Source organism: Gouania willdenowi, unplaced genomic scaffold (assembly GCF_900634775.1).
Source record: "Gouania willdenowi unplaced genomic scaffold, fGouWil2.1 scaffold_24_arrow_ctg1, whole genome shotgun sequence".
Classification (NCBI taxonomy): Eukaryota; Metazoa; Chordata; class Actinopteri; order Blenniiformes; family Gobiesocidae; genus Gouania; species Gouania willdenowi.
This window is the reverse complement of record NW_021145007.1, coordinates 1-20,339: the sequence shown is the minus strand read 5'-3', so window position 1 is coordinate 20,339 and position 20,339 is coordinate 1. Positions and strand designations below refer to the sequence as shown.

The following is a 20,339-nucleotide window of genomic DNA, read 5'->3' as shown; positions in this document are numbered from 1 at the left end:
ACCATTAAATACTATTAAAAAAGGCAAACATCAGCAGCAAAAGACAATAAAGTTTTATCTTTTTTTAATTTTTTTTTTAAATTCAGATACTGATATGCACATTAATAGTTAGGTCTGCAGTTTATCATTGTTAACCTTTTCATAAAAAAGATCAACAGCAAAAAAATATGTTTAAAATAAAGTTTAAGGTTGCTGAATAAAATGTATTCATATAAGCGTTTTTTAATTGTTTTTTAAAAACAACTTTATGTTCTGTTATGTCTCACGCTATATTATCAGACCACCTTAAGTGTTTTAATTAAAAGTTAAAAGGGTCCTCTCAGTTTAAGGTACACTCCAATTCAGTAGGTAGCGGTAGTGCACCTGCAACACTAGGTTCCACTCGCCAAAAAACAAAACGAAGAAGAAGAAGAAGAAAAAGAACACGTCATCTGACAAAGACCAATAGCGTGGCTCGTTGCTGAGACGTGTACAAACCGCTCTTTTTACCTGGACACCTGGTGACCTCGCTCACGGACGCAGTTTTGAATTCGTACCAGCGCCATTTTAGCTGCTTGGACCACAGCATCTTTGGACTTTTTAGACATCCTGGCAGCTTTAAATTAACTCGTGAGGTGAGTACATGTGACTTAAAGTTATATCTGTTATAAAAACCCACCAGCACAGCTATGATAGATATGTTTATTAAGTTAGCATTACTGTGGTGAGGAAAGCATTGCCCGTGATTAATTTCTGTGTTTGATGTGGTTAATTTGTTAGGGATGAATTACCAAAGTACCTGAAGACATGTTGACCTGTAATTTATGTGGTAAATTAGTTCAGTCATTAAGGAGCTACGAGCTTCATTGTAAACTGCATAGGAATGAACCACGTTTATTTAGGTGTAATGAAGCTGACTGCTAGCAGACATGTACTAAGTATGGTACGTTTAAGGCAAATTTTCAAATTAATTTTCCTCTCTCTTTACAATATTACTGTTTTGTTTTTGTGAACAGCATCAGAAGAGAGTGACAGGTGAAACTGTGTCAAGACAACAGCGGGAAAAACATGCTGAAGATGGAATAAAACCTTGGCTGGAAATATTTGGTATGTACAGTATTTTATCATTTTGACTACTTGGATGGTGATGACAGCAGTTGACCATGTCAGCAGATATGCTGACTAATGGTTGTACACTCAGGCTGAGGAGGTTGGATGGTGTGGAGGTCAGCTGGCTTGGTTCTGAATGTTCTGTCAGTGTTGTAGGGGGGTATGGATTAGTGATAGACCGATACATCGGCCGATTTTTGCGTTTTTTACGTGTATCGACATTGGCCGATGTGGGCTGCTGCGTTCGCCGATCCGCATTATTTACAGAGCAGAAATGATTTTTACTTCTTGTTCTACATCATCTGTTTTTATTATTTGTTAAATTTTTTTTACTTGTCGTTCTACCTCACCTTTGTTAATTTCAATAAACGTTTGTTCTTTTAAAATTGAGGCTCGTACCATTTGTTATCATCATTGTGTAATTTTTATGTCGTAAATTGAGGGAGCAAAAGTAGTATCGGCTCAAGAAAATCAGCAGTCCGTATCGGTCATCAGCTAAGGCTGATGGGAAAAAAATCTGTATCGACATCGGCCCTAAAAACCCATATCGGTCTATCCCTAGTATGGAATAGGGATTTACATCATGAAAATTTGCAGTTGACCTCATTTGGAGACATGATTTATTGCTCTGGTTGAGTGATGGAGTCCAGGCGAGGCATTGATGATTTTATAAAAAAGGTTTATTATAAAACTAAATAAAAAAGAGCACAAAGATGGACAAAAATTAGTGACCGCCCGGCCGTACGTCCGATGACAGAGTGGCCCACAGTTCTAACTCATCATGTATATTCCCCCTCAGTCCCCCTCCCTCCTCCCTCCGGGAGATAAAGAGGACAGGGTGGAGGTGAAAGAAGAGGGTGAAAAGAGACAGTTTCTTCTTTAGGTCAAAACAACCAGTTCTCTGGTATCTCCTGATTGTCGTGAGTGTTGGAGGTGTGTGCGTGTATGGTGTTTGTGTGTATGAATGGATGTGTATTGGGTGTGTATGTGTGACTATGTGAGTGTGTGTAGGCATGTGAGTGTGTGATGCCTCTGTGTCTGAGGGATAAGATGTGTTTTGGGAAGCTGACCTCGAGAAGAGAGCAGAAAACATGAGACAGCAGAAATGAAAAGTCTCAACTTAAAGCCTTAAAAAGAATAAGGTCTATGAGTAAATATGTTAATAAACATAACTAACAATTTTTGCCCTGACAGTTGGTAGACTGCTGCAAATGCTTAGTTTGTATCTCATAATTCTGACTTTCTTTCTCATAATTATGATTTTACTAACTAATATTTACGAGTGATTTTTTATTTTTTTCATTATGCATGGCTAAATCCCAGGGATGGGACGATATACAAAGTTTTACGACACAATATGCGATACTGGGCTCACGATAATAGAGACAATATTGTTGTAAAGAAAAAAAAGACCAAAAATAAATTGCAGGTTGAGAAATAACCCATGTTTTTGTTTCACTAACTCTGCATACTGACATAGAATCAGACTATGATCTTTTAAATTTAAGTAAATATAACATAAACAAAACAATAATTACAAAATTATTGTCACTAAAACTAATGATTAATAACGCTAATGATATCAGCACTTTGGTTGTTGAATAAAAAAATTACATACATATATATATATTTGTAAATATTTTTTTTTTTTCACTCGGGAAATTTGGCACCCCCTGGCTGTATGGCGCCCTTAGCATTTACCTATATTGCCTATATAATGGGCTGACCCTGACCACATCCTCAACCAATCAGGAGCATGTTAAAAAAGAATCACCTTCTTAGAATCTACCGTTTCCCTGGAAACCAAGCAGTAAACAAACACTGGAGATGAAAGAGAGCTGTGACTTAGACATAGAGCAGTTGCATCTTATAGTCAACATTGTGAAGAAGACAGTTTTTGTGACTTTTAAAGAAGTTGAGTGTAAAATGTCCACTTTTGTGTGTTCTGATACTTCAGCTGCAGCAGGTAAAAAAGACTCAATGAGAAACAGGGTTTTTATACTTTAGAAAGGGACTTTAGACTTGAAAGTGGGTGTTAATACAGTGGTATAGAAGCAAGTAAATCTGTCTCCTCATAAAAATAGTTTCTGTATTTTATTCTCAAGATGGACAATTAGGCAATATCACATGAGAGGGAGTGTTGTTGTGCTGAAATATCAGCACTGGTGCGATTTGGTCGTAGGCATGAGTCAGCAGGTATAGATAATCACACCAGTGCTGATATTCAACACAACATCACCACCTAGAGTGTGATATTGCTTCTATACAACAATATTGCAAGTGCATTTTATTAGTTATTAGTATTATGTGACTCTGTGAGGGAAACAAGGTTGTTGCCAGGCAACACAAAAACATTTCCTAACGGACAGTTGATTAATGTCATTAAAAAATCCCAGAGCTGTTGTTGCTCTATTTCAGCACTCATTGAATGTCTCTTGTCCAGTCAAATGACTAATTGTTGTATAAGTGTCATTAAGGCCCTTCCTCACAACACAATTATGTGGTCACCTTTGTTCACTACAGACACAGACACAGACTGAACTACTCAATACTGACCCTCTGTTCTTTCTTTCCACACTCACAGCAGCTGAACGTCCAGTTCTCCGCAGCAGCACTGCAGATTACTCCATCCTGGAGCGTATTGGTGAAGGCAAATTTGGGCTGGTGATGAAGTGCCAGAACCTTAAGAACAATGAGACGGTGGCTGTGAAAATCATCAAGGAGGGCTTTGAAGACTATTTTGAGCGTGAGGTACCTGTTTATACCTTCTAACATTTGATGGCTCAGGTTTCTCTACTTCTAAACTCTATGAACAATATTTTTGTTATTAATGTGTAATCACTTTAACATGGTATTGTACTGTTCAATGCAATTTTGGGAAAACACAAATCTATTTTTAAAATATCTGTATATTTTTAACCCAATATTCCATCTAGATATCATATCGATAAACATGTAAATGTTAAGCTAATAGCCATTGTCCATTTACACTTGTTTGTATAGCTTTTGTACTTATTACTTGACATGTTTGTTAATATCAACATTGAAACCAAACTTTGTTCACATTTGCACTTTTGTGATATTTGCAAATTCACAATAGAAGATTTTCTAAGACCTGTTGGAACCAGCCAAAGTATTTAACATCTAATTGTCTTTTTCTTCTTCTGTTTTTTTTTCCACAGATTTCAATGCTAAAGATAATTAGTGTCCTTGATACTGACCGTACAAATTTGCTTACATTTTACGAGCATTTTATGTACGTGGGCTACAATTGCCTGGCATTTGAACTTCTTGAGATGGACCTTTACACTCTGATGGAAAACCGAGAGTGGGAATCCCTGAGTGTGAATTATATCCGTCCAATTGCTGAGCAGGTATGGTTGGCACGCAGAACTTTAGACTTACTGCAACACCGAAACAAAAATGAAAGAATTCCTGATTTAAAACCTGAGCTCATATAACAAATGGACAATGTTTGTTCTAAACCTGTGTCTTCTGATCTCGTTTCTGCAGCTATTGGTGGCTTTAGATGCCCTAAAAGGCCTTGGAATCACACACGCAGACATAAAACCTGACAATGTCATGGTGGTCAGTGGGAATATCCAGGAACTGAAGGTGAAATTAATCGACTTTGGTGTGGCTGTTAAAACTTCCAGCATGAAGCCTGGCCTTGATATTCAGCCTCTAGGATACAGGTAGGAGGATTTCTCCTCACATGGCTTAGCTGTGGTTAGGACAAATCTGTAATGCATTGTATTGATATGTTGGTCATAGATTCTCACTCTTATCTCACATCCTTTCTCCTCAGTGCTCCTGAAGTCTCCATTGGCCTTCCTGTCAGTGAGGCCATTGATGTGTGGGCCCTTGGTTGTTTGCTTGTATTCCTCTACATTGGAGAAAACCTCTTCTCTGTGTTCTGTGAATACCAAATGATGAAGCGTGTTTCAGAGCTCCTTGGGTTACCGAGGGACGACCAGCTTCAGGCCGGGGCTTACACCAGTGTCTTCTTTTGTAAGGCCGAGGAGGGCTCAAAATGGCGACTGATGGTAGAAATTTTTTTTTTTTTTTCTGGTAAACTCAAGTTCACCAAAATGTAACTTTATAAGGAATTTCATAACACTCATCTTGTTTCCCCAGACACCAGAGGAATATGAATTTCATAACTACATCTCAACTAAGGAGGAACACTATAGTGTTAAGATCTCTACTTTGGATGATCTGGTCAATGTAAGTTTTTCATAAATGTCAATATAAAAAACATTTCAAGCAGTTTCCAAATCTAGTCATTGTTCTGATTAAATCTTGACTGTCATGAAGCTTGTGAGATATCTTGACCATAAACTACTTACCGATATGTCTGATGTGTGTTTATGTAATGACCAGTTTTTTGTATTTTAAATGCAGGTTCATTCAGGAGAAGAAAGTGGTGAGGTTGAGGACAGAGAAGACTTCGTGGACCTGCTGAAGCAGCTTCTCTGCTTGGATGGAAATGAAAGGATCTCTCCCTGTCAGGCTCAGTTCCATCCTTTCTTCAGAACATCCCACCTCAACCAGCAGGAGACCATCAGACACCATCAACCCTCATTAAAGGCTGATGAGACCTCCTGCCATGCATCAGATGAAAAGTCTGTTCTGGATGATGCCTCTGCATCCAAGTCATCAGATAGTGACACACTGAAGTTGGCCACTGCAGAAGCTGATGGTCTCCCTCCTCTAACTGACTTGGACTTGGTGTCTGCTCCCACTCCTCATTTAAATGATGACGTTCTGGATCAGTCTTCAGATGGAGTTACCGGCTGTTTTGGTTCTTTGAAGAAGACGATTCAAAAACATTTCAAAAGAATCAAGACTTTCTTTTTCAATTGCTAAACGCTTGTTGTTGTAAACACATATATTCAATAGTTTATTTGAAATAATTTTTTTGAATTTTCACAATCATTTTTTGAAACAAATAAACATGTAAATATGTATTCATTTGTTCATGTTCCATGTTCTTCTTCCGTGTTATAGTTTAAGAGCCTCTACATCTCATTTTATATAATAATTGACTTAAACTGGTGGTGATCAAAGAACAGGTGGAAAAACGCTAGAACCTTGATTGTTCTGATTGACTCAGATTTGACATTCAGCAGTTAGATTAAATCAAAAACAAAAACAGCCTTCCACCACCTAAAGAACATCTCCATCTCCTTAAAGGTGCCGTGCACACCTCTGAGATCCCTCTCTCCCAATCCCTCCCCGCTGCTCTCTAGCCCTGCCTCCAAACTTCTCAAAGTCCCTCCCAGAAGAGCTAACAAGCTAACTTTAGTCCGACAGCAACATCACAGTAATAAAACATGCTCTGTTAAAAGCATATTACTGCAGCGCTTCTTTCTCTCTATGTCAGGGGTGGACAATTGTTTTTTACATGGGGCCACGTGAGAACAAGAAAATATTATGGAGGGCCGGACCAAAACTGAACTGAAATCTGCATAACATTAATTGTGTTTCTTTATATAAAGCAGTAAATAACATTGTTTTGATAAGCTGGAAAGACTGGTGAGAATATATGTTACAATTGAGCAATAAAAGAGAGAAAAAAATGACATTTATTCACTAAAACTTCCCAAAACAATGGTTAACAAAATGTGAACATTTGTACAGTTTTTGATTCACTATATTTGTGACCATTTTCAGCCACATTCAGTATGACATTGAATGACATATTGGAACAATTACGTGCCTACATTTGTTGGTTAATCACATTCACACTCATTGTGTGTTTTTTTTCCAGTTCTTTTTTCTTATTAAGTGAGAGAAATCTAGTCTCTGTTGGTCTTTAACAAGTGCATCAAAGTCAGGTTGAATGTCTGAGGTGGAGATGCAAAGCACAGCTGACAGATGATCATCAGTGAGAGAGGATCTGTACCTGGACTTGTTAAACTTCATCACTGAGAATGTTTGCTCACTTATGTAGCTAGAGCCAAAGAGCACAAAAATCTTCTGAGCATGTCTCCTCATGTTTGGAAACCTCTCTTGCTTAAGAGCAGAGTAGAAATCCAGCAGTGGTTGTGACTTGAAGTGCTCTGCATCAGACTGCAGGTCAATGAGTTCCAGCTGGACATCACTTGGTGCATCATCCACATTGCAGGTAAATGGTGAGGAAATCAAGTGCATCTCACTCTCCATTGTTCTGAGATCTTCAAATCGCCTCGAAAACTTGCCATGCGGTGCTCCTAACATAGATGAGTACCTGCGGAGGTGATCATCTGATGGTGTGACTTCCTTCAGGGTTTGCATGTGAGTGAGATTGTTGCTCTCCAGTTGCCTTGAAAGAAACTGTATCTTGGCCATGAAAGCCTTCACCAGGTTGTGCATTTCATGGACGAAAAGGCCCTTGCCTTGCAGTTTGGTGTTCAGTGCAGTCATCAGTGCAGTCACGTCAACAGCAAATACAAAATCTGTCAGCCATTTCTCATCTGAGATGTCTTTGCCTTTCTTCTCACAAAACTCTCGGATCTCTGCTTTCAGATCTCAGACTCTTTTTAGCACTTTGCCCAGGCTGAGCCATCAGATAGTTGTGTGATAGCTGATGTCTCCATGTTCAGTCTTGTGCTCCTCTAAAAGTGCAACAAACTGCCTGTGATTCAAAGCTCGTGCCCTGATGAAGTTCAATATTTTAGTTACAACATTAATCATATGGTCAATTTTAAGCACTGACTTCCACAACACATGCTGATGTAAAATACAATGCAAAAATACCACTTTCTGATCTGCGTTGATTTCACTCACTTGTTAGATTTTGACAACCATCCGTTGTGACACCCGTCAGTCTGTCCCATTTCAGTCCCAGCGTGTCCATGCTTGCGTGAACAGATCGCTCTTTGTCGTGGTCCCTTACATTGAGCGCATTGCTGCCAGCTCCTCCGTAATCCCACAAACAAATACAAGTAACTGGGCTGTCACGGACATCAAGCTCTCGTCCAAAGTCAAGGAAAAAAAGTCAGAATTTGCCACTTCACGTTGCAGATGAAGCTCCAAATTTCCTGCAATGTCCTCCATCCTTCTCGTCACTGTGCGCCTGGACAGCTGGACTTGTTCAAATGCTTCTTTTTTCAGGACAAATCAGCGCTGCAGAGTCCACCAAGCACTCTTTTACAAACTCTCCCTGTGAGAATGGCTTACTGTTTTTAGTGATATTACAAAGCTGGTCCTGGTTGCAGCATCCCTGGATGTGTGAAGCTTGGTAAAAAATCCTTGTTGCTTTTGGAGCTTCGCTACCAAATCTTCCGATATCCGCACCATCTCACCATCATTCAAGTTTTTATATTTCTCCAAATGTTTTGTCTTGTAATGTCGACTCAAATTGTAATCCTTGAACACAGCAATCTGGTCCCCGTAAACCAAACACACCACTTTACGTCTGACTTTGGTAAATAAATACTTGGCAGTCCACATCTTGTTGAAAACCCTGCATTCAGCATCTACCTTTCTCTTTTTAGTCGACCATTTGGGGGTGAAATGAGTCATACTAAATTAGGTGCATGCGTGCGCAGGCTCGGTGCAAAACCACCGGAGGACTGCTGAGGCAATGGTGCACGAGGAGCGGACGGAGCGGCATCTCAGTTTGGATCCAGTAAAAAGTGACCATAAATAACTGTAAATGGACTGATATGCAGTGAGCTTCTAGTACTTCATATTGAAATTGTTTGTGAACATGTGGGCCACTGTGCCAGTTTTACTAAACTTTATAGCTACTTATACAGGCTCTGAGTTGAAATAGATAAAGTGTGTCAAAATAAAGCTGTCACTCTCCGTGGTGCTGAAGCGCTGATTTGTTCCACTACTGCTTACGTACCAATGCGCGACGTAAAAAAACAAAAGCTTCAAAATAAAAGCAATGCACACTCATGAGGTGCCGGTCAGTCAACCATAGGGCCGCATGTGGCCCGCAGGCCGTAAAGGGCCCAGGTCTGTTCTATGTGCACACACCATTCTAGCAGCAGCAGCAACAACACAGTGTCACTTACAGCACCCAAACGGAGGCTGCTGTGTGCACATGAACAAACACATGCTCTCAGTGACGTTCCGTGAGCACTAGGGTAGGGTAAGCAGGGTGTTCCAAATCGTGACCACCAATGTCAACACCAATGACAATTTCATATGTTTCTGCTGAAAAGTGTTAATTCAATTCAGTTGAATTTAACTTGATTTATACAGCGTAATTTACAACAAAGTCATCTCAATGCGCTTATCAAAATATTAAATTTAGATCCACATGAACAAGCTTTTAACATCTAACAAAATCAACGTCGTAAAACACCATTAAAGAAACATAAACAATTATTTAATATAGCCTCCATATTCTCCCAACATTTATGAAACTGTGCGTAGGTAAGATCACTTCAGGTGGCGTACGCTGAAACACATGAAATGCATAAGCAAAATAAACAAAACAAACACTGGGTGTTGTTTTTTATTAATTGTTGTAACTTTTACTAAATATTTGCAAAAATACAAACTCCGTAAGGATAATGAACTCAACTTCCAACTTCTTCAAAAGCAAAGAACAAAAAAGGGGTTCATTTAAGGAAAATAACAATAACAAATATGGTGTATCAGGGCTCCCTTATAAAAATCCCAATATTGTCTTTTTTTCTCCCACCTTGTTTACACATGCTGTTGAAGGTCAACACTACATGTAGTGCAATTTTTTTATGACAGCTATGCATGTTAAATTATTGAAATGAAATAAATACCTCAGATCTCTCTCTACTTTTTTGCCATTTTATTTAATTTTGACAAAAGAGTTTCACATCCAATTATAAAATAACACACAAGTAAATGAAAGTCAATTTAAACATATTAGTAACACGGTCAAATTACAAATGATTAATATTATTAGAGGAAGGCATTGCAACAAAATTAACAAACCAAACATTAATTGAACTGAAATAGCTGCAGTTTGAAGACATTAGTGCACACATTAGTCACTTTTCCACAAAACAATACTACAATACTAAAATTGCAGTAATGAACACACATCAACTTAAACAATTGAAGTTCTCAGAGGTATTGCACAAATAAATAGTGTGATTTTCTGGTAGTGCTTTATAAAGCAGCATTAACCAACACAAGCTAATAAAGCACCATCCATCCATCCTTCAGTCCATCCTTATTCATTTATTCTCCTGGTTTTCCTGCAGGTGAAGTCATCTATGACATCGTCACATTTCCTCAGTGCATCTGAAGGGGAAAAAAATAAATATTTTGAACCCAATGGCTGATCTATCAAGCAAACCAAGTCGTAGGATATGAATGATGTGATTAGAAATTGTTACATATTTAAATATTGATAAAAGCTGTGCACAAATATAAGATGTAGCACTGTCAGGTTCTGTTTTGTTTGTGTTTAGCACTTTTGTTCTGAGTCTTTGTTTATTCTGTGTTTTAGTTTAACTCTTGTCTGTGTTTCAGGTATTCCTGCTTGTGGCTCCACCCCCAGTGATGTCTGTGTGCTTGGTCGGTGACTGATTAGCTCCCTCATGTTTCCACCCAGGTGTGGCCCATTCCCAATCAAGATTCCCTCACTATTTAGCTGAGTGCTTGGACACAGTATGACTGTGGGATCATTGTAATGTTGACCCTCCTCGTGTTCTGCTGCGTTTGTTCCCTGGTTTTCCTTGTGCCTTGTTGGATTTAGTTTTTTTGTGATTAAACATGGAGTCTTTTGAACTTTACACCTGCCTGCTGCCTAATTCTGCCTCTGCTTTTGGGTCCACACCCACACCATACCATGACAAGAACACAACATTCATCTACTTTTATTTTGCTATTTATTATTTATGAAATAGATTGATTCAGAATACTAATAAAATAAATGGTTATCTACAGAATACAGTTTTAATAAAAGTAAAATGAGGGAAATGAATCAGCCTGATGAGAAGACAACAAAAATCCTTGCCTATCTTCACAATAATGACTGCACATGGAAGTTTAATCCTCCACATGCCTCTCACATGGGAGGTATCTGGGAGAGGATGATTGGTGTCACTCGAAAGATACTGGACTCTATGCTTCTGCAGAACAAACACAGTTGTCTGACGCATGAAGTACTGTGCACTTTGATGGCTGAGGTTTCGTCCATAATCAATGCAAGACCGCTGGTCCCAGTTTCATCTGACCCCTCATCACCATTTCTGCTTTCACCTGCAATGCTTCTGACACAAAAACCACCTGTTCTTCCTCCACCAAGAGAGTTCGTTGGAAAAGACTTGTCAAAAGTCAATGGAAAAAGGTACAAGCCCTCGCCAATGAATTTTGGAGTCACTGAAGAGACGTATACATCTGTACCCTTCACTCAAGACGAAAGTGGCTCAAGACCTGCCGCAACCTGCAACCTGGAGATATTGTGCTCCTGAAGCAATCACAAGCTGCCTGAAATGCATGGCCAATGGCTATAATCACCTCAACATTCCCCAGCAACATTTGCAAAGTCTTGATGTTCATGTAACCAACATAATTAAAATGTGTTGACACTTACATGATATTTAAATTAACAGGAGGGTCTAGAGAGCAAGTCACTGGTTCTGGACATTGAGGACCCAGCAGCCTACAGGTCAGTGTTTAGACTGTTCAGCTAAATGTTTTGCAGTGACATGCCGTGACCAGTAGGGTTGGGTAGGCAGGGGGTTGCAAATCGAGACCACCAAAGACAATTTCATATGTTTCTGCTGGCAAGTGTCAATTCAATTCAACTTTATTTGTATAAAGCAATTTCCAACAAAGTCATCTCTATGCGTTTTTCAAAATATAAAATTCATAATAAGAAAGAAAAAAACCCAACAAGATCCACATGAAGAAGCATTTAGCCATCTAACAAAATCAACATCGTGAAACACCATTAAAGAAACATAAACAAATATTTAATATAGCCTCCATACTCTCCCAACAAGATAGATATCATGACATGGCAGCACATTCGTTGATTGTGTTGGAAACACAGAAACACGGCGCAATCCTTCCATTCACTGTGAAAAACACAATACAATTTTCTGACCTTACCATTGCTGAAGGTCTGGTAACTCAGGTGTTGGTCTCCCATTTTTTAAAAGCTGTCGTTTTTCCTCAAAAGAAAGTTTCTTTATTGTCTCTAGTGCTGTCATCCTGCCTGTAGTGTTATCCCGCCCACGAGCTAGAGAACGTAGCAGCCGCGGTCACGTGATATCAATTCACTAATGCACTGTGAACGTACGTATAGCATTTAGTATAGAACGTTACGTCCATAGACAGCATAGAGAGCTGCCTTTTTACGTCAATGGTTTTCATCTTGGGGAACATGCTATGGCAACAGAGGCAGAGCAGCAATGTGCTTTTCGGAGAGGGCGTGGCCTCCTCCTGCCTTACAGCAGAGTGAGACTGCAGCCGTTCCAGGAAATAGCGATGTTTAGTAATTTGGGCTATGAAACACTCAAAATGCGGACACTTTCAAACTTATAGGTATTGTAGGCTATCGGAAATGGAAAAATAAATAATTTATAATATATTATAAATAAAACAAATTGACCCTTGGGTAGGCACTGCCTTCTTTGCCTACTCTGACTGCAAGTCACTGATGTTTTGATATTTAGGTGTGTTGGGGGCGGGGGCAGGGCGGCGATGAGAAGAGCAGAGGATTACAAGCCACTGGGGAATGCTGTATGCTATGCTATGTGTGTTATTTTGACTTAAGTAGAGCATCCTCTTCTCTTACCCACAACAGCAAACCTCCAATGGTCAAATAAGTTATTGATAAAACCGTCATTACAACTACTTGTACAGTGGAGGCTTAAGTAGAGTTGTCAAATATGGCCAAAGGAGTATGTGTTTGAAGGTTGGATGTACAAAGAGGTGTGCATACTCTGCAGTGTTATAAAGGGGTATATGTGCGGGTGCAAAAAAAAAAACTGTTTATTTAGTGTTTAACATTTCTTAGTGCAGGGGTGGTGATTTGTGTGTGTGTGTGTGTGTGTGTGTGTGTGTGTGTGTGTGTTGTGTGTGTGTGTGCGCCTGCGCGTGCGTGTTAAGAAGAGACACTGTGCAGTATACACTTTTTTACTTGTCTGTCATTCATACAATGTTTTGTATTTCCTGTGAAATGGATTCAGTGCAGTCAATAAATTCTGAATTTCTTCAGTGACAGATATCATAATGTATGATATCGCTGTATCATGATATAATCGTTACCGTGGGCAATGACAGTATCATATCGTGAGGTACCAGCCCTAATATACATGGGTGGGCATCGTCTTGGTGGGCTGGTCCGGTCAGCTATGTTTTTTTTTTTTTTTTTTTAGACAATATTGGTCTAAAATTGGCAGAAATGTGAGAACAATTTAAACTGGCGTGAATGTGGATAAATTGGCAAAAGATAAGCATGAATATGGTGAAAAGAGGTTAACAGTAACAATAATGGGTCAACATATGTGACATTCAGTGTAAAGTGGTGGAAAGGGTTTATCAGTGCAGAAAAGGCATTTCAATGTGATGGGGAAGTGGCAGAAATGGGAGTAATGTCGCAAAAATGCATTAAAAGGAGCAAAAATATGTCAAGAAAAAGTGATAAAAAAGGTTAAAATAATGGAAAGTTTGACGTAGCTGCAGAAAAATGGGTAAAAATAAGCCAAATGGCCTCAAATTGTTTAAAAAAAATGACTTAACTTGTGCAGATATTTTAATCATCCTCGGCACATTTTCATGACTTACTTATGTTTGGCTTCCATTCAGCTACAATAACATGTACGTGCTGAATGATGTTAATCAAATGAGTCGTTAGCTGTTGATGAATAAAGCCGATGAGCTGTGGCAAACAAGACATCTCTGTAAGTGACAAAAGTATCTAAAACAGAGGTATAGCTGTGGCCTCACAGATCGATAAACCAATGATCAGCAAAAAAAGATGGAAAAGGTTGAAACTGTTGTTCAAAACTTTGTTTTGATGTCCACTGTAAATATTTGGTTTATTGACATTGTTGGAAAAGTTTGGCGCATTGCATTGTGGGATGTGGTATCCCGGCATAGACGAATGCATAGAAGGGTTTTTACTTGAAGTATCACTTTTTGATTTATTTAGAATTTGATAGAAACTGCACTTTTTCTTTAATTTGTTGGGTTTTGTGTTGTAACTAGTAAAACTCCTGTAGACTGTTTTAACAGTGTGAATATTCCTTATGTTCAGTGTCCCTGTTGTGATATTCTGTATTATCTCAACTAAAAATAGCTCCATACTTTTATTTGTTGGTTTTCAAGTTGATTTCCTCAGTTTGGCTCTTGTGTGTGTGTGGCCTGTTATTTGAAGGTGATAAATCACTCTGTTATACATTTTATTTAAGTAAGCAGAGGAGTAAAGAGTACTGATATATCCTACTCAAATAGAAGTACTGATCGAAATTAGAAGTACATGTAAGTCATACATAATTAAAAATCAAGTATAATTAGAAAAAAGCTTAATTAAATTTTACAGTAAAGGTTACTTGTTACTTTCATCCCCACGTTTATTTTTGGTGATAAATCTTACCACGGTTCCCTTGCATACAGTAAACATCTCATGTATAAATTTAAAAAGGAAGAAACCTAATCTTGCACATTTGGAACTTAATTACTAAATACCTTCATCTAATGCTGTTTTGGCACAGTGCATTACGTTAATCTGGTTGGTCGGCTATGATGTGATGCCATTTGATGTTGTTTGGTCATTTCATTTTTTGTAGTTTCACAATGTCTGTTAATCATTTAAAAAGTACATGTACCATAAAAGCAACTCAATTCCAGTAACGTGAGTATTTGTAAATCTGTTACTTTCACCTTTAGTGGTTAGTGATGGTGGACGTATTATTTGCTTAAATACTTAACTTAAAAAGGGGTCGTTAGACATGTGTAGAAACAGGTGGTGTGTGTCTGAGTTCACATGTTTGTATTTTTAAATAAAAAACTTAAATATTTAATTTGACATTTTATTTACAAAACGTGTGATTTACAATAGAAGAGAGAGAAAGTCCAGTAGGTGCTGTTGGTGCCGCTGATGGTGATTAATGTAGGGTTGTTGAGTGGTGTCCATGTTTTCTGATTCCTGTCTGATGGATGCTGGGGTGATTATTTCTTTTTCTCCTCACGAACTTTGGGTGACAGTTGTTTTTTCTTGTGTCTCTAAAATCAAACATAAAACTTTTCGTCAGCTGATAAAACACTTTCACCGTCATCTTTAAGGTTGCTGTGTCAACATGTATGTGGACTTACATAGTTGATTTTATTACTCCAGTCGGGGTTCGCAAATAAGTGCAGGAGAGAATCCACTCTGGCCTCTTCAACATATACTTCTCTTTGTTCTGGTGACAACAATTTCCACTGTAGAAAAGCATCAGTCACACACACTTAGGACCAGAGTTTAAAGATCACAGATGATTCCTGGAAGAACAAATTAACTTACCCGTTGACCGAGGTGTTTATTCACCACAGCACTCGTCCTCGTGCCCAACTCCGCCTCCGCAGATGCCCTGTTCTTTTTAGGAAGTGCATGAAAGCGTTGAGGGGCTTTTTAACATACGGCTTGTCTGTCACCTTTTCCTTCCTTCTGAGAGAACAAATCACAAATACACAGTGTAAAAGCATGGTCACGAGTCAGTCACAAGACATACTTATTGTGCATCCTGCATGTGGACGACATTAGGAACAGGGGGGACATTTATGGTCCCTGGATTTTGTGGTTACCGGTTCTCAGCTTCAGGCAAGGCGTCCATAATTTGGGTGAAGTGTGTCTGGCCCTGAAGTTTTTTGGTAGCATAAGCGTGATCATGAAGGACTGTGGCAAGATGATTCTGTTGGACCCCGTATTGGGCCACCAATTACGGCTGTTTGGTCCTGAAAGTGTTGGACACAGTCACATTATAAGTAGATAATTCTACAGAAGAACAGAAAGGGTCAAGATTTTACCTCATCAATACACTCCTGCCGTTCTTGCTCTTCAAAAAAATCAAAATCAAAAATGTCCTCCAGGATCTGAGGGAGGGAAAGAGGATCAGTGAGCAGATCAGTGACATCATGTATTAGTAACAGGGTAATGTAAGCATTAGATCAGTGATATTTACAAGCATTTTACATGAATCATGCAGAGAACCACAATATTGGCATCAATCATCCAAAGATAGAGAAAGAAACTACTGAACCAAAGCCTCATCTTTAAAGAGTACCTCACCCCAAAAGCATTTTTTCTGCTGAATACATATGTATTTTGGTACTAAGTAGTGTTGTTGATTGATCCTGGTACAACTCTCAACATTTTAGTCAAAGTATTTCAATTTGTCGTATTTTGTTGTAAAAGGTCAGAGTGACTGCCCTCAATGTGTTTAAAAACCCACTATTACAATTGATTTTTACTATTGGCAGAGAACAAGATCATGTGATGTTTTGGCACCATCTTGCATCACAAACAAGCACTGTTAGTAACTCAGATGCAGTGTTTACATGATAGATGCTCCGTCGGTTGCGTGTCGGGATGAAACAGCGACCGACCAAACTGTCCTTGGAACTTCTGTTTTTCAACAAATCTATTTGTTTTTTGTTTGTTTTTTTCATTTTTGATATTTTTATTGTGAGTATTAGTTATTGTGAGCCCTTTATCATATTTCATTTCATATTGTGAGTTCACCATTTTCTTATACCTTTAACTTCTACCAATATAAATTCACTGATAAAACAATGACACAGGAATATAGAGCATAATTTGTGTTTCATGATGTCTTACGTCATTAGAAACTGGCTTTTGAACATCAGAAGATTGACTTGGGGGGTTGTTAAACACATCTGAACCCTCAGAATGGAGACGATTCCAGTCCTCTTTATTCCACTTCATCTTGATATTTGGGCTGATGTGAAACAAAGCAAAGGAAATAAATCAGCTGCTGAGGCTCATGCACAGCAACAACACCTTGCAGAGACCTTCAACTAAACTTAAACTAAACTATTCAATGTATCTGTTCCATTATGCCTAACAGTGACATGCTGCCTCTAACTCTGCAGTGTGTTCTTATTTGGCTCATATTTAGTTTCTTTACAGTAAACATGATACAAACAGAAACATTTACACACACTAACTGGGATCTATTGCAGTGTAATAATTCACACACTAACCAAGGTTCAATAATAACATGGTTGACTGCTAAACAGCTGCTAAAATTTATCACAGCAAAGATGAAAGACATCTCATTGATATCAATAATGGTTACATTGCATTTCTCTGTATTGATCATTTCTAAGATGTTTATGTAGAAGACTATTAGAAGCAGGCCACTGTCACATTAAGTTTGGAAGCATAATCTCACATTAAAATCTCTTACTTTGAGTTGTTTGAAAAAAGTCGTCTGAAAGCTGTTTTGCAAACTTTTGGTGCAGATAAAACACAAAGTTTTCTCAAAATCAAATAGCAATGGAGACTATTAAGGGAGATTCATTTATGTTGAAATAACTGAAGAATGAAGGTTTTCTATGCTGGAGATGAAAGTCAGCTGCACTTCAAAGGCAAGTTGGTTTGTTTGTGCAGGTTGCTATGGAGCACAGAAATATGGAGCACTTGGTTTCTATAACGATCTGTCACAGTGACTCAATAGTCTCAGGTCATCTACGTACAGTGCCTACCCTAAAATATATCAAATATAATTAAAAAAACCTAAATTTACAAAAGAATCTTGCTCCGGCAGGACCCGGCCCAAATTAAGCTCTGGTACTGCTGCTGCTGATGAGTGTAGTGTAGTTGGTTGGTGTCCATGTTTACTGAGTCCAATCAGATGGATGTTGGGGTGTTGTTGCAAAGATCTGAGCCGCGGGGCGACCGTGGCTCAGGTGGTAGTGGGACGTCTTCTGATCGAGAGGTTGGGGGTTCGATCCCAGTACCTGACTGTGTCGAAGTGTCCTTGGGCAAGACACTAAACCCTAAGTTGCTCCCAGTGGTCGACTAGCGCCTTGCATGGCAGTCCTGTCCCACTGGTGTGTGAATGTGAGAGTGAATGGGTGAATGAGCTGATATGTAAAGCGCTTTGACTGCTTCAGTGTGGTTATAAAGCGCTATATAAAATCAAGTCCATTTACCATCTCAGCTTTCCCAGCTTTGGTCCGACTTCGTTTCCTTTTGTTTCTCTAAAACCAAACACGTCAAACTTTTAGTCAGCTGATTACACACTTCACCGTTATCTTTAAGGTTGCTGTGTCAACATGTCTGCATAGTAGACTTACATTTGATGTTGTTAGTCCAGCCAGGGTTCTGAACGGACTGGAGAAGAGCATCCACTTTGGCCTCAGCATTATAGAATTCTTTTTTCCTTGGTGACAAAGATTTACTCTGAGGATGGACAACAAGAAAAGCTCAGTCAAAGACACGCTGAAGACGAGAGATTAAAGATCACAAATGATTCCTGGAGGAACAAACTAACTTACCCGTTGACTGAGGTATTGTTCACAACAGTGGTTCACAACAATATAAATTCACTGATAAAATAATGACACGGGAATATAGAGCACAATTTGTGTTTTGGTGATGTCTTACGTCATTAGAAACTGGCTTTTTGAACATCAGGAAAAGATTGACTTGGGGGTTGTTAAACTCATCTGAACCCTCAGAATGGAGATGATTCCAGTCCTCTTTATTCCACTTCATGTTGATAGTTTGGCTGATGTGAAACAAAACAAAGGAAGTAAATCAGCTGCTGAGCTCACGCACAGGAACAACACCTTGCAGAGACCTTCAACTAAACTTAAACCAAACTATTCAATGTATCTGTTCCATTATGTCTAACAGTGACATGCTGCCTCTAACTCTGCAGTGTGTTCTATTTGGCTCATATTTCGTCTCTTCACAGTAAACATGATACAAACAGAAACATTAAACACACACAGGCAGATGTGATTGGTTAAAAAATTAAAGGTTCATTTTTTTCCATTGGCCGAAGTTAATACGGGTTTACAGCTGCTACAGTTAACAGATTTTTTTCCGTTCCTTTTTCAGAGCACATAAGATCTTAATTTCTGTCAGGACATTAAAGAAAATTTCAACCAAAAACTTAAAAGTGTTTCTGGAGGAAATTGCCTACCCTTGCTTTAAGGGCTGAAGTAAGTTAGTATTTAAAATATAGCAAATTTCCCTTATGTAAAATTCAGAATGAAAATATTTGATTTATGTTTAGAAATAGTATAATATCAAGTATTTCTGTTGAGAAATTGTTAAATTGAAATTGTAATATCTATAATTGATATAAAACAAGGAAATGGTTCGGGATATAAAAGTAGACCTAGTTTTCTGTTTGGTTAATGCCTAATTTTACAGAATACTTACTTGCATTGATTTAGTAAAAAAAAGTTTCAAATATACTTTACCAAATTAAATGTATGGTATGATGTGAAATTGTGTTTATTTGAACTTACCTTGTTTGATGACAAATTATGAACTTATTTACATGTGTTTTGTGTTCAAAGGTTTTCACCTTTCTTGTCACTGGAAAGAATAAAAGTAAGAACGAGTGAAATCCTGAGTCTGGTCAAGTCCTTCCTTTTTCACGTGTGGGAAGCCATGACGTTATAAAGACACTTGACACATACATTATTATTGCAATATTCAACTACACAAAAATAATTATCTTTTAATTTACTACTTTGTATACACTCATGTCATAATATAGAGGCAAACTCTACACCTTCTCACCATCTCTCCCATGCAATAAAGACGTGTATACAGGTCAAACTAGGTTCTTTTTGTTAGAGAACACCATTTCAAAATAACGTGCATGAAAACAAGACATGGTGTGGCTCACCTGGATAAATAAAATAATATAAATGTTAAGGATGTCAATTCCATGAGGTAAGTGCTTGTGTCAATACATCCAATGTGTCAGAACATCCAATAAATCACCTCTGAAAGCAAGAAATGCGTACAGTATGTTATATAAAGTCTATAAAACATTCTAGGTGGAATGAGCCGAAGGAGGAATAAATGATAGTGACGCGCGCCTACAAATACAGTTTTATATTAATATTAATAATTGTGATTAAAATCACATGATCATTGCGCAAAACTGCTGATCAGTTGGCTACAATAAGCCGTTGTAAAAAGAAACGCACGCACAATGCTGGAGGAAGAGGCGCACGGGAGACCAGAGTCAGCGCCAAGCAGTATTAAATGGGGGGGCATTAAGAAAACTTCTAAGGGGCACAAAAACGCTCTGGTCTGAGTCGCACACAGCCCCCTTACT

At 38.4% G+C, this 20,339-nt stretch overlaps 1 protein-coding gene across 1 annotated transcript; it reads left to right on the top strand.

The window, feature by feature from the left end:
- Window positions 1-4,275: 4,275 nt before the first annotated feature.
- On the top strand, window positions 4,276-8,101 carry LOC114459066 (homeodomain-interacting protein kinase 3-like). Its single transcript, XM_028441431.1, has 7 exons — window positions 4,276-4,463; window positions 4,603-4,784; window positions 4,898-5,135; window positions 5,227-5,316; window positions 5,494-5,877; window positions 7,220-7,329; window positions 7,945-8,101. The coding sequence occupies exons 1-7, from the start codon at window positions 4,278-4,280 to the stop codon at window positions 8,099-8,101; spliced, it is 1,347 nt and encodes a 448-aa protein (XP_028297232.1). The 5' UTR covers window positions 4,276-4,277.
- The last annotated feature ends 12,238 nt before the right edge of the window (window positions 8,102-20,339 follow it).